The 15,102-nt window shown below is 39.2% G+C and overlaps 1 protein-coding gene across 3 annotated transcripts in view; it reads left to right on the top strand.

Annotated features, from left to right (window-relative positions):
• The first annotated feature begins 6,932 nt into the window (after nt 1–6,932).
• SNX2 (sorting nexin 2) overlaps nt 6,933–15,102 on the top strand; it is a 30,613-nt gene continuing 22,443 nt past the window's right edge. For all 3 annotated transcript variants that reach the window (XM_066339217.1, XM_066339216.1, XM_066339215.1), the window contains exon 1: nt 6,933–7,064. In XM_066339217.1, the coding sequence (XP_066195314.1) occupies nt 6,957–7,064 (108 nt within the window). In that variant the 5' untranslated portion in view covers nt 6,933–6,956. The remainder of the gene's footprint in view (nt 7,065–15,102) is intronic.

Raw genomic sequence — 15,102 nt, 5'->3', positions numbered from 1 at the left:
AACAGCTACAACAAACAGTCATGGTCTGATCCTGACCCCTAAAAAAATTGCTCTCCAAAATGAATATAGGAGAGCAATTTGGTACAGGGTAAATTTTCCAAATTTCAACAACTAGATCATTTATATTGTAAAGCTTGAAGACTAATTACCCTTACAAATATTTAAGTTGATTTTGCTGGGGGTGACACTACACTCCCACATGAACATCTAAGTCTTTCTGAAAATTTCAACTTCTATGTCTAGATATTGATTTTAGTGAAGAGCCATATCTCTTTAAGTTTTAAAGATTTAAAGGTCTGCAACTGAAAACTAGTTCAATCGTTAGGTGTAACATAATAAATATTCTCTAAACGTGAATTTTGATTCTTAACAATTGTTTCAAAACCATCATGTTTTCTTCACCTCTATTCACATGTTCTTTCATAACTTATGTGCTATACAAGAACAATATTATACTTTTAGTCCTGTGTTTCTGTCACCAAGTGCAAGTGGGACTTGTTTTCAGACCACCTGAGAAAAAATCAGTAAGGCTTTTCGGAGTACAAATCCAGCTGGATCATGCCTGGGCTGCCAAAATAATTTCTAAGTGTGCCTCACAGCTCTCTGGTTCAGCCAGCAACAACCTCCCATAGGAGAGGGCAACAAAAACCAGCGCACAAGCTCATCATCTGTTAACACAAAAGAAACTGAGCCAAACTTAAGCTGAGCCAGGTGACACATTTGCCCAGAGTATGTACTGCTTCCAACCCATGCCTTGAAGTGCTTGTTGCCACCAAGTGATTCCCAGCATGTGGTTCTTATTTATTTGATCATTCATATGATGGCTTCCAACAGTGATCACTCCCACTGGCACAGCAGGCAGGTCCATTGGGGCAAATGGCCAGAGACAGCTCCCAGGTGAGCAGCTGGGGAAACAGCTTTGTGAAACCAGAAATCTCAACATCTCTTGAACAAAAAAGGCTTCAAAACAGCATCTATTTTGTAGGAACTCTGTTGGTCTTTGAAGAGGAAGCTGCATATGTTTCTTGGAAGAAAGTATTCAGAATCTTCAAGGATTTCAAATGTATTAAAATAATTTGTTCCATAAACTGGTCGTGTTTGTTGTTCTGGAGAAATCAGTATGTCAGCTGTTTTTGATCTATATTCCTAGAATCAGGCAGGAAGTGGGAGGCTGCTCTTCCTTCTTCCATTTTAATCTTAGAACTGCAAAAAAAGGAGGAACTGAGACATCAGTCCACTATCTTTATATTATTGTGCCAGTACACTAGCAATGACAGGAAGAGAACCTAGTGATCTCCAGGAAAAACTTTTTCTGTTTTAATTAAATATTGTTATTTTTCTCACGTATTTATGTTTGTTTCTCTTTTGACTGAGATATATATATATATGTATATAATACACACAGTGATAGATACACATGGACAGATATAATAATATTTTGTTTACAAGAGTATATATAGAGTATATTTAGAGAGTGTGCACATATATAATACTCAAATGAGAATATATATAGTCTCTATACATCACAAATGGAGACTATACACTATATATAAGTAAGTATTATAAGTACTTTAGCTATATGCAGAGACATATATTTACCTCCACACATTTTCACTCTCTATGTATTGATTTATAGTGGCTTTTTCCATGTGGATATGCATATTTTTGTAAAAGATTTTGTAAAAGATAAAAGCTAAAAAATCTAAAATGCAGCTTGTGTCAAAGCAGACATCTACCTCTGTTACCCAAGGAAAGGACCAAAGGTAAGGTAGGACTTTCTATGAGTTTCCTGTATGGTCATTTAAAACAGGTACAAGAGATAGGGGGGATGGCCTAGAGTAAATTGGAATCCCTCTTTGAAGGTGTGTATATCCTCACTAAATGGGGAACATAAAAATGAAGACACTTATATTAGAGGAAATTCAATATCATGCTTAAAAATAGGTAAGCAAAAGTTCTTTACTGTCTATCTGAAAGAGAAAATAAGCCTAAGGTAGAATGAGCTTCCATATGATGGTGCTGGGCTTTTTAAGGGTTGAAGTTAAACAATCCCACTATGCGCTACTCTGGATTACTCATGCTGAATTTTATTTGTATTACTTTCAGTTTACACAAAAATTATTCCTAAGCAGATTCAGTGATTTCATTAATTATCTTACTGGCAAATCATACTTGTGACCTCTATTATTAAAATGAGATGCTTGATGCCCTATTTTTTTCACATATTCAACACTAAATTAATCAAGGAAAATAAAGTATATTATACAATGCAATGTAAAATAGATAAGTAGATTATTAGAAAGCCATACACCCTCTCTGTAGATAAATTCATAGTTATGCAGGTCAAGCAATGAAAAAAAATTCTTCTAAGACATGAATTTAATTTCAGTGGTTTGTTACTTAAGTTCCCATGTCTCCATCAATGGATCCCTCCTACCTCATGACTTCACTGAGCTCTTGAAGATGTTTTCTTGTGCAGAAATTTGAAAATGTGTTTATTAACTTATTTAGAAACCATGTTGATCACTTTCTCAACACTCTTGAGAGATTAATCTTCTTTTTTCTTAGTCTGTCTTTAGCATCTGTTATCACTTGAATTACAAGCTTGAAGGAAACAGATTTTTCAAAGCCCAAATTTATGCCTCCAGAGGATAAAATTAGCCAGAGCATAGTGAAATAAAATTTGTCAAAGGAGAATTATGCTACAAAACCAGATTTTTGCTTGACATGTCTGAAAATACCTTAAAGAAAAGTAAATATATGTATTAGATACTATATCAGCTCTAGTGGCAACAGTGCCAGATTCTTTTGCATTGCTGTTTTGCAAGATTTCCTATCCCTCAATGGGAAAGCCATAATCAACATTAAATTGATAAACTAATTGTTATAACAGCCAGAGACAGTGCTATTTGGTGGAAATCAATTATGTTAGAAGTTTTCCATTTTTCCTACTTACCTTTTGCCTATTTTGGATATAATGTAGACAGATGCCCCAAGTCAGTTTACAGCAAAATTGTAAATGATCCAAATTACAGCTGCATTTGGGCTGCAAAACTTGAAATAAGGCAAATTCTGGTTTATGCAAATACACTGTGGAATTTTCAATGAAAAATTGCTTTCACATGCCTTTATCTTGTATGTCCACAAAGTAGAAAAAAAAATCTCAGTGGATTGGAGACTATAGTCTGAAAAAAAGACTGGAGATATTTGAAACAAACCTTCATGGTGCCTAGCTCTCACAATCCATGCAAATGCAAACATTTTGAGACATATTTGTAAGTAGGAGTGTGTTCTTTGTTTTATTTTAGGGCTCTGGTTCTTTTAAAGCAGCAGCAGAAATGTACTAGTGTGTCTGGAGGGAGTGAAGAAATTTTTCTCAGGCTAATTTTGGACTGAGTATTATTTATAACATTTTGTCTCAGGTTAATTCTGCAGTCATTTTATAATTTTTATTATGATAAATATTACACTCAGCCAGAAAGCCACATTTAAGATTAAGGCTCATTAACTTAGAGACTTTATAATTTAGGATGTGTGCATATGTTTTGCAGAATGATATTTTCTCACCTAATCACAATCGGTCTAAAGTCAAGCATCTACCTAAGTATAAACTTCCTCCCCTGGCAATGGAAATGGGCACTCATCGTTAAATTGTTCCTAGTGTAAGGGTAAAAGATGGATAAGATGCCTGAGAAATCATCTATTTTTATTATCTCCTGCCAAAACTTAGCCAAAACTAAGTGGAATAGCTTTCATCAGATTGCTGCCTTTTGTCAGCTGAAGTTATTTGATGGAAACTGTACCCAAAATGCCTATGAAAAACCTAAGGGAGAACAGAACTGCAGGATTTTGGAAGAAGGTGTTGGATACACATGTTCTTAAAATTCCAACCATGGTTTCAGAGAACAGATTTCCATTCTCTTACTTTCTGCTTTAAAATCTAGGTGAATTACCTAAAATCAACCACACTTAGCAAGCTGAGAGGGGCAGACTATTTAGAAGCACTAAACACCTATATAAGACCAGATGCAACAACTCCCTCATTTTGTACATGGATAATTGCAGCAAGGTAACAGCTGGAAGCGAAAGAGCTGACCTTCCAATATCTCTTGGAGACCCTCTTGGCAACTCCCTAGCAATGACTTGAAAGTAATGAGAACATACAAAATACATTGTGTCATGTGTCTGGAGTATAAATAACAAATATTGTTCCTTATATATGCCAAAGACGTAGTTTCAATGTCACACTTGTCTTCTATGTGCATTTTATGAATGAATCAATTAACCAGCACCCTAATTTTGAGATGCAGATTTTTTAGAAAAATACTGTGACCAGTAAAACTTGCATATGTTCTGATGGTAACATCTGAAAATTCTCAGTTACCTTGTGACAGATCAAGGCCCCCATTAGTGCAATCCCAAAGCACAGGAGTAAACTAGTGTATATGATTACCAGAGCCTTTGTGACAAGCAAACAGGGAATAAGCCTCCTTCCCACAGGCTGCAGACCTGATGGAGCAATACAGTTCTCCCAAGCTTTATAGTGGTGAGCTAGAGTGGTTATTGCATTGGTTTTTGCTGCATATCACTTTCATTTTTTTCCATGCTGCCAAAACCAAAACCAAACTTCATATGAGGAAGTTTGACTGGTAGGTTAGTGATGGAATTTCTTTTTTGATTCTAGAGAGCAAAGCATTAAAGCAGTTTGTCTGCAGAAGTTTTAGGGTTTTCATCACTCGAGTTGTTGAACATTTTCCAACAAAGACTAGGTAATCTCCTGTGGCTCCCTCCAGATCAAAACCATGCAGGCTAGCCTTGAACTTGTATAATTTGCTATCACTCTCTCCCCCAAAACAGCTACTTCTAAGTCACGAGTCATGATTTTCTTTCTGTTTCACTGATATTTCAGCTACTAAAATAACACAGTATTACAGCGGCTATTGCACTAGTACAATCCCAAAATAGAGTCAGTGAAGTAAGCCTCTCTGAAAATCTGATGTATTTGATTGTAAATACCTTGATTCACATTGCTTAGAGTAAATCCATCTTTATTTTGTATCTAACTTAATAGATTTTTGACAGATGGGCAGAAGGTAGTAAATGGTATAGTGCCTAAACCCAGATAACTTCTTGTCACTATTTCAAGGCTTCAGCACCTCTGTGACCTGAAGCAGGGAAATGACACAGTGCTGTAATATTGTTGTAACCGTTCATTTTAAAAGCAATTTAAAATCAAGGCAATTATACTCCTCAGTGAAACCTGATTCTACAGGAAATAAAGGAAGCTTTTTATTCCATAATATAGAGCTCCCAAGAGTGTTTATGCAGAATATATTTTTGATTTCCATATGTTCTCTTAAGTGCTGGACTACGAAGGCTTGCAGAGCCCACAGGTGCTGGGGGCAGAAGCAGGAGTGGTACAGTGACATTTTCAGGCAGCGAATGTGCTGATTTGGAGGAGCTACTGGCTGGTGGGTCAAAACCAGGAATTACCATTTTTGGAGGGTTCTCAATGGCTCCTAAGGCTAGTCAAGAAACTTCTCACCTGACAAGGGGCAATAAAGGGAAAGAAAGTGACACAATAGAGATGGAAAGAAATAAATACCTACTCCTAAAAATTGGTGGGGTAAGGCTAGTACTGTAACACTGGGGCTTCCTGCCTAGGTAACAAAAACATTGAAATGTTAGGTCTTCTATCAAAGAAACCCCCAAATCCTAGCGATCTCAATTAAGGCATCCAAATAAGTAAGCAGTTTAGGTTTGAATTTTCCATCTCTGCTCAGTGCCTGTATAATGGGCATCATATCCTGAAGATAAAATTCATCAGTGCCAGTGAAACAGGCAGTGACAGACGTCAGAGAAATGGATGTGACAAATCCTCTTGTCTTCAGTGAAGACTTGAGACTGCGTATAATAAATGAAGTACGGAGCTGTTAGGAAACAAGGAAAAACTCTGTGTAGTGTATGCTCCTTGGGAAGAGGCCTCCTGTAGAATCTTAACACATAACTAGGTAATTACAGCAGGAACATGGTATATTTACAAGTTCCACATGTAAACTTAGCTTTGGTATTTCTACTACTGTTTAGCAGCTTTGCAGCTTAATTCATATCCATCTCACACAGCATTACAGAGGTGGATTTGCAGGACTGGCTGCAAAGCAAGAGGTGACTGCAGCTTCCATTAGGATATATGGGTAGCTTCTTCTCTTAGATTTTGACTTAGTAGAATGAGGTAGAGTTGACAGGACTTATGTATTTGTCAATGACACATACCCCCGTGGCACTGAGAAAGAGGAGGCTTGGCATTAAATTGGGGTTATGCTTTCCACAGTAACACATCACAATCTCATACGTGGCTTTTCCAATTTATTTCCTTGATTGCTGTTCTCTAATTAGGGTTCTTTTTCCACACAGATTTACTAATCCAGTTTTTCCACCTTGAACCTCAATTAGTTAAAAATCCAGGCCCCATAGTTATCTTTGCGTTATTTCTTGACCCCTGACACAAAAAATCACCACCCTAAAATAGATTTCTGTGGCGACAGATCTCTTCAGCCTGACTATTATTACAATGCTACTTTGAATCAAAGAAGCTAAACTTCTCAGATACCATTCTTAATGAGTGACAAAACCCAACCTCTTCTTGAGAAAGGGAAGGGGCTGAGGGAAGGGGCTGGGGATGTGGCAGGGGTTAGGGAGGGGGCCGAGGATGTGGCAAGGAGCTGTGGCAGGGGTTTGGTACAGGGTAGGGGCAGTGGCAGCGGCAGGGGTTTGGTGTGGGTACGGGGCTGCGGCTGCGGCAGACGCCCGCCAAGGGGCTGCGAGCGCGGCCCGCCCAAGGCGCTGAAGGCGACGCTGCCCCGGCCCCGCCCCGGCCCCGCCCCGGCCGCCGCGGTCACGTGCCGGCGGGGCGGCGGGGCGGTCACGTGAGCGCGGCGGCCGGGGCGGAGGGGAAGATGGCGGCGGAGCGGGAGCCTCCGCCGCTGGGAGAGACGAGGGCCGCCGACCTCGAGGAGCTGGAGGACGGGGACGACCTCTTTACCAGCACCGTGTCCACCCTGGAGGTGAGGAGAGCTCGCCCTGTCCCCCGTGGCTGGCCCGGCGCCCGTCGGGCCCTACCCTCCCGTAGCCTTCCCTCACCGTCAGGCCGCCGGTACTTGGCTTCTGCCCGGTCCCCGCCCCGCCGTTGCCCCTGCCACCTGGCCCCGCCGCCCACCTCTGCCTCGGCTCGTCGGTGCTTCCCTCACGGGAGGCAGGGGGCTTCTGCTCCCAAAAGAAGCTGAAAACTCATTTTTCCAAGTATCGCCGTTTTCCCTTCTCTTACACTCTTCTTATGCTGCCGGGGAAATATTCTCACCTAACCTCTTTCCAGTTTTGGTGAGGGGGTGTGAGTGTGGGGGGGTGTGTGTGTCTCCGCCTTAGCGTTTGAGTAGGTTAATAACGACCCATTTTCTTTTGTTTGGCTTCTTTCCGAGCCTTCACTCCATTTCAGTTTGCAAGTCTTGCAGAAACTTATTTGGCTCTGAGGTTTCTTTCAAGGGAGCCGACGCAGTGCTGGGCTGCTGCTGGGACCTGCTGGGAAAGAAGCGCGAGGAGACATGAGAAATGCTTATGTGTTCATTCCTTATAGTGGGAGCCCTTTTGGCACGTTGTTGTGGTCACGTTCCACCTACGTGTCTTGCCAGTATCTTCTGGAAGAACTTTATTCTTCCTATACACAGATGCCCATTTAAAAAGGAAATTGTTTTGTTCCTCTTTTCCTGAAGCGTTTTCTGTCCCTGGCCTTTACAGAAATAGGATTGGTGTTTCTTTGGTTTTGCTCTGGCTGTTGTCTGCCCATAACAAAAAACTGCAGTATACAAAGAGGCTTTTTAATGTATTTTAAAGTCACTTGCTTTTTCTCAAGCTACTTTCTTTTCTCTTTCTCTCTCTTTTTTTTTTTCTTTTTTTTTTTTTTTTTTTTTTTTTAATGCATAATCTGTGCATTGGTAGAAAAAGATCTGTGGAAAAATACACTGAAGGAATAAGAAATTATGTGAATCTGCAGTTGACAAGAATTGCATGAGTAGACTTCTGTGCATCTCTGTGTGACACAGTGTGTATTACTGGAGTCTTTTTTAGTGCAGTGAGAAAGACTGCAGTGTAACACAAACAATGTTATTATTGATGGGGTCTGGAGCTAGAGCTGCAGGAGATAAGATAGATTTAGTGTCCAATTCACAGTTAGCATGAGATAAAAAAGTTACTAAAACTCCTCTAACTGGCAAAGAACACTGGCAAACACTGGCAAAGAAATGGGCTTTGTATCAGTTGCTTTTGCTGACAATTCCACTGTGCTGCTTTGTTTATGTGCACAGTCTGTCTGGGATAGAGTCTCTAAGTAGAAAGAGGAAGCCCCTTTGCTTAAAAAGAAGCTATTAAAAGTTGTGTCAGTAAGCTTTTTCTGATATCAGCATTTAGGGCAGTGACTTAAACTGGTGATTTTCCTGCAAACTTAAAAGGAAGAGGTCATGAAAATTGACTTTGGACTTCTTACTAGCTTAAACATAAATTGATGCATTTGGTTTATTGAATACCACAGTCCAGAGAAGAATGATTGCCTTGTGACGTGGGCCTAGTTAAACTTTTGTCTTGAGTGTTCCTTTAATCTAGTAAATATTCATAGATGAACTGATTATAGATGGCAGTGGGAGTTGTTTAGTAACAACAGAATGGTGTCATGCTTTTTGTAGTTAATCATGTTTTTGTTTGCTGATACCAGAAGTGTGAGTGTGGCAAGAGACACTGACGTCCAAACCGAACTTACATGAGGGCTTTGGTACTTTGAAAGGGTTCCCAGCTGGTTTATTTTGGAGCTGTCCATTTGCTTTTAGTACGATTAATTTCAATTCCTTCCTGTTTTATCTTGCTTTCATTCTCTTTGCAGTTCACAGAATGTATGGTGTGCCTTTCTTCCCTGTAATTTGATAGTACAGTGGAAAAGCTGTGTGGTTTCTAATCCATCTTTCGAATAGCTTTCATATTAACACAGTCTTCATTTGGAAAACACAAGCTAAGTTGCTTTTGACAAAATATACATTCAGTGTATATTATGAATGGCAGATATGTAGCATTTAAATACAGGGAGGCTTAGTTACTTCAGTGGCTTCAAATGGAGAATATTGTTTATTTCAAGTTGAATTCTCCAATGTGAAGATAAAAGAAGATGGAGTTTTAACTTCCTCTGTGCATATTGTAAAAAAGTTAGTGTCTTGAATTGAGCTCTCTCAGTCGTAGAAAATAGAACATTAGAAAGATCTCACCAAGGTGTAACACCTGGGATTTCTGGAGTGCAGTGGAAACACATTTTAGGGCTTGAAAATTTGCTGTGTGGCAGAGAATGAGAACTCTTCCTTCCTGTGATCTTAGGACACCAGTGAGCTGGGAACCAGGTTAAGCAGCAACTTGTCTCAGCTGATGGGATGCTCATTTTATTGTCAGGTATCCGCAGTGCCTATAGTAGTAGAATGAGAATGATTGTTTTTTTTTTTATTGTGCCAACTGTATGGTGAGTCCAGACAACACTCCTCCCTTACATTTGAGGTTACTGAGATGTTTTGCTTTAGGTGCCAGAGTAGCTTTTATTAGTGAGAACAGCCAGGATGAATAATGGAAACGGTTTAAGCCAAAACTGCATTTACAGTGATAATCAGTGGTGAGTTCCATATGAAGGATATTGCTGGTTGTTATATATATATATATATATATATATATATATATATATATATATATATATGTGCTGGTTGGCATCTGCAGTGCTCTCCTGGGTATCAGGATTTTGTAGCTCAGTGTCTTCCTGAGGTCTAGGTAGACCTATCTACTTGTTGAAATTTCAAGTGCATGGATTCTGGTGGGTTGTTTTGTAGGTGGATTTTGTTTTTTTTTTTCAAAAGTGTCCATGATTTGCACAAGAAGTTCTGGAATTTAGCTATGCATTATGAGAAGAATCACTCCCTATTTTAAGTTTAATCAACAAACTGCTAATTTGCTGTCCACTGCTCCCATTAGAAGGGTCCACAAACAACTGCATGAAAATCAAATTTGGTGACATGTGTGTAAGATGTATGTTAGATTTTCTGAAAAAATGATTTGTACAACGGTTTGTTACTCTCTTTTCACCATTTCTGCCTTCTTCCTCCTGCCTGCACCGGTCTGTGTCTCTGTGACCTGTTTTGTTTATATATTGCACCATTTCTTATTTCATTTTCCCTAAACTTCTTAGTTATCTCTGTATTGCCAGTCTGTCTTTTGTGAAGGTGCCATGTGAACATAGAATCTATGCTTCCACCTACTCATTCAAACAGTATTTATATTCCCATACTTGTGTTTGTTTATGGGATTTTTTAATGGAAAAATACATGGAGGAACTTGAAAATAATCAGTAAGCAGTAGATGTGGTAATTTATCAAGGACTGTCATTTAGGGTAGAGTGTGTAATAATCTCATTGCCGGTTGGTCAGTTTATATCAAAGAAGTGCAGTATCCATTTTGTTTTTGCACATGAGGCAAAGCACTAGATAGCCAAAAATCGAGATGGCTTTAAACTGAACTCCATTCAGTTTAACAGTGGCCATTTGGCCATTACTGAGGAAGCAGTAAAGCTCCCAATGGAATATCAGAGAGGAAAGCACTAAGACCTTCAATACTGTACTGTACCTTTGCAGAAAGGTATATTTTCAGTAGAATTGGTATAATTCCAATAATACCAATTAATTGGTATCCAAGATTAATTGGTGTAATTCTGTTGAAAATGTGTGTCTCTTTGCTTGATTCAGGCTGTAATGGAAATATGTGTAAATTCATTCCAATGTGGCTTCTTGTGTCATCTTCCTTTCTGCTGCAAATGACACTGTCCCACCATTGAGTCGATTCTCTCTGCCCACGCTGTGATTTGTGAGCTCCTGTAACTCAGTTTCAGACAATAAGCTAGGTTAACCTTAACAACTAGAATATTGTCATGGCCACCTTTTGTCAGCCTTGGGTGTTTTGACTGAAGGAAGCTAGAAGGGGCTCATGCAAGCAGAACTAGTGTGGGGGGTACCCTACTATTGACAGAAATGAGGATAATTTCAGCCAGCAAAAAATGCAAGATTTCTTCATTAAGTAGGAGTTGTAAAATACTTGGTTATTGCCTCCAGATGTAATGAACAATAAAAGAACAGAAATCTGAGCTTGTTACTGACATTGTAAATTGGAAAAGGCCCATGGGCATCTTACCAGTAACTTATTTTCAAGAAAAACAAGGCAGGATCCTGATTGTCCTGCAAACCTGGATTGAGTATTTGGTTATTGGAAGCTTCACCAAACCTTCAGCTCAGGTCTTACTCAGAAATTTCACAGATGTGTTCATTTCAGGAAATGGATGTTTGTGACATTTTGTCAGTCCTTGGCATCAAGTAAGTTTAAAGTTTCTAAGGAGCTATGCTATTTGTCTGGACTGTGAGATTTTGTTAGTCTCATCTCCATTTCTTGTCTGATACAGAGATTTTCACTGCACTACTAGCTCCTTTGACAGCCATTTTCATCAGCCATTTTAGCTGTATTTTGTAGAGATAAAAAAGCAAAATTGGGGTCCTGGTTTTTAGCTCTCATTCATAAAGACTGTAAGTGAAACAGCTTAATATATTGTTTGCACGTATGGGTGATTTTTTTGTTGTTGTTTTTGAGAGGCTGGATAACACTTTCTGACTCGCTATGCAAAATAATTAGATTATTAGAAAATATTGACTCAGTTTTTGATACCCAAGGGCTGTGTCTTGCTGGGTGCTTGTAGTTCCCTGAGGACTATGTCCATTTTGAAGAGGAGAAACTAGACTTCATTGCGAAACTCTTAAACAAGCTGCAGTGTTTAGACCATGAACAGTTTTACACGCGTCTTTTTCTTATAAAGACACAACTCTTAGTCAATATATTTAATCGCATTCTTAATTAATCTTGTCTGAGAACACAGCTGTTTAAAAGGACCAAAGAGTCACAGAAATGTTATTAGACCAGCAGGGACCTTCTTCTTTTGTCAGCTTGTTAAAATTTATTTTTATCTGGCATTCATGACTCCCTCTGGCATGTGAGAGAAGAATTGAAGGGTAAAAATGAGAAGACCAGTGGACAGAGATGAAGAGAATTTAATGGGTAGAGTAAAAGTTGCATATGCAAGCAGTATAATGAATTTATTCACCTCTTCCATGGGCAGGCCTGTGCTTAGCCATCTCCATGAGGAGAGGAGTGTAATGGTGACTTGTACAAATGTTGTAACTCCAGATATCTTCTCAGTCCTCCTTGTTCTCCATAGCTTTGCTGAGCATGGTATTACAAAGCATGGGATTTTCCTCTGGTCAGGTTTGCTCTTGAGCTTTCTGAGGTGCCCATTAAGGTCTGTTTGAATCCTTGCCTTTTGCAAATATTCTCATATGGAATTTAGAGGAAGCTGCCTGTAACTGCTCTACTAACTACAGCTATGAAGCCTAGTATCCAGTGCAGAAATATTGGCTTTCTTTAACTGTTCCATTGGACAGGATTTTTCCCGGCTCAGTAACAGAAAGAGACTTGATGGCATGTACTTATAGCCATTCTTGGAGGAATCTGTATCTTTCTTTAAAGTGGGGGTAGCTCCCCTATTGACATTTGGTTAACTTGTAACTTTAGGCATACAGATATTTGCCATGGGTTGATCACATTTAAGTGTTCAAAGTGAATTTTGTGTCTAACAGAATAGTTTTTTTGATTAGAAGCCAGGTATAGTCAAAACCAACCATTAGTAACCAGAGCAGGTACTTCTGATAAAACTGAGAAGATAGACTGAGGGAATAGCTTGAAGGTGTAAGCATTCTCCAAGACTCTTTTCCACCATTCATTAGCAAGGGCATAATTAGGTGATAAAGCAGAAAGCTCTCTGGTGATGGCTTCAGGAGGGCTTTTCTTCCCTGTGACTGTCTGTACTGGAGCTTTTTTTCATGGCAGTGATTTGACAAGCACAAACTCATGTGCATTCTGCATCTGTGGCAGTGTGGGACTCCCACTGTATCCTAAAACTCCAGTCTGTCAAAATGTAAATGGATTTTTGTTCAAAGCTGAATATCAGCAAAACTGGTTTGGAATAAGTACCTATGATGCTTCAGTGAAGAACTGCTTTTGCTGATAAAAGTTTATATTTCTTGAACATCAAGCATTTCCATGCTTGTTCTAGCTGGAATACAAGACTTTGAACTTGCGTGTCTACACAACACTGGCTGGAGGGACACACCGTTTCTTCTGAAGTATGCTACTTCTGAGTTGTGAAATTGCTTAAAACCTTCGGCTATTATGTGTAACACACAGATACTATTAGTTGTGAAATACTGAGCCATGTCAAGTGCTGTGGTTTTCTTTCATTTCCTAGCTCATTTAACCTAAATTATTGCAAGTCTTGTAATAAAATTTAAAGGAGTTTCATCTCCTTATGATACTTCACAGTTTCTTCACAGAGTGGACAAATATGCCCAGAGCACTCTGTTTCCTGTGGAGTCATTTTGGCGTTCATTTTGTATGAGATAGGAAGTGTTTGTGTGATGAGTGGATTTGTCCCTTACGAGGTTATAAACTCTACTACCTACGTACACTTTCTAGGTGTTTTGTCTTTGATGTTCTTTGCAGACTCTATGGCAACATCCAGCCAAGAGTTTGAGACACTGTTCCATTTGCTCTTCATTATTTTGGTTTGTTTCTGGCTTCCCCATGTTGTATGTAGGCTTTTCAGAGAGTGGCTGCTTGTGGTAAAAGGAAGGAGATGTGATCTCTTCTGTCATTTGAACGGATCGGTTCATTGTAGTAACCAAATAGATTTTGGTTCTGCTGAGTTTGGCTGAGGTAGAGTTAATTTTCTTTGCAGTGACTAGCACTGTGTTTTGGATTTGTGCTGGACACAGGGTTAATAATACAGAGATGTTTTGTTATGGCTGAGCAGGGCTTACACAGAGCCAAGGCCTCTTCTGCTTTTGTATTTCCATGCTGGTGCGGAAGATGGGAGTGCATGAGAGGCTGGATGGAGACACAGCTGGGGCAGGTGACCCCAACTGGCCAAAGGGGTATTCCAGACCAAGCTCAGTACCATTAAGTGGGGGGAAGAAGGAATAGTGAGGCCTCTCTGCTAGGACTCTTGCCTATGCTGTATTTGTGAATGTGAAAATGCAGTCTGGATGGGCTTTTTTGGTAGCTTTTCAGTATTTTTCAGTCTTTTTTTTTCACCTTTTCTAGTTTACAGTGTTCTTTGAAGCATAGCCTTAAGCATCTGCTATCTTTTTAACACGTTCTTGCATCCATGCATAAATACGCTGTTGAAAAGTCCTTACCTAGCTATCTTGGATGAAGTTGTGAGAAGCGAGTTTTGCAGATTTTCTGGTACTACAAGAGTAAACACAGTGATACTTTTTCAAAAGAGAGTTTTCTAACTGAAGTACTGATCTTCAGTTATGTGTGTATATTTTTTGTAAGCAAACTATACACTTGGTGGCCTAGTTTCAATATAGCTTTAGTTTTCCTGAATGTCTTCAACAGGGCAAGTTCTAGTCTTCAGTGAAAAAATAATTGTAGTGGTGGCAAGCTCAGTTTCCATGTACAGTACAGTGTGATCCTCTGATCCTCTGTGGCAGCAATCCTGATTCACAGCTATCAAAATTTCTTACAGCTCCAAGTAGCCTTGAATTATTTGGATGGCATTAATGCATTGTTTTCAATCATAGAGCACTCGGAGATTTCTTTATTGATTTTTGGCTATGTACAAATCCAGATTTAAATCCAAGCCTTTCCAAGAGGAACCTAATAATCAAATTACATTTGGCATTACTAATAAACTTATTCTAAATAATTCTGTAGCAGCTTTTGTTTCATACTAATTAAGCCTGAAGAAACTGTTAACTGTTTTTCCTTGCAAACAAAGAAATTAAAAGAGCTGTTGACTAACTCATATCTTTTATTCATTGTTGCTTTGCTAGGAATGGGAAATGGAAATAGCTGACAGGGTTTCCTTTTTGTACATCTTCTTTTGCTTCTTTGCAGTGAAGGAATGTTGCAATGATTCTTATATACTGA

This window comes from Sylvia atricapilla, chromosome Z (genome assembly GCF_009819655.1).
Source record: "Sylvia atricapilla isolate bSylAtr1 chromosome Z, bSylAtr1.pri, whole genome shotgun sequence".
Classification (NCBI taxonomy): Eukaryota; Metazoa; Chordata; class Aves; order Passeriformes; family Sylviidae; genus Sylvia; species Sylvia atricapilla.
Note: the sequence above shows the minus strand (reverse complement) of the source record. Positions and strands in the feature narration are given on the sequence as shown.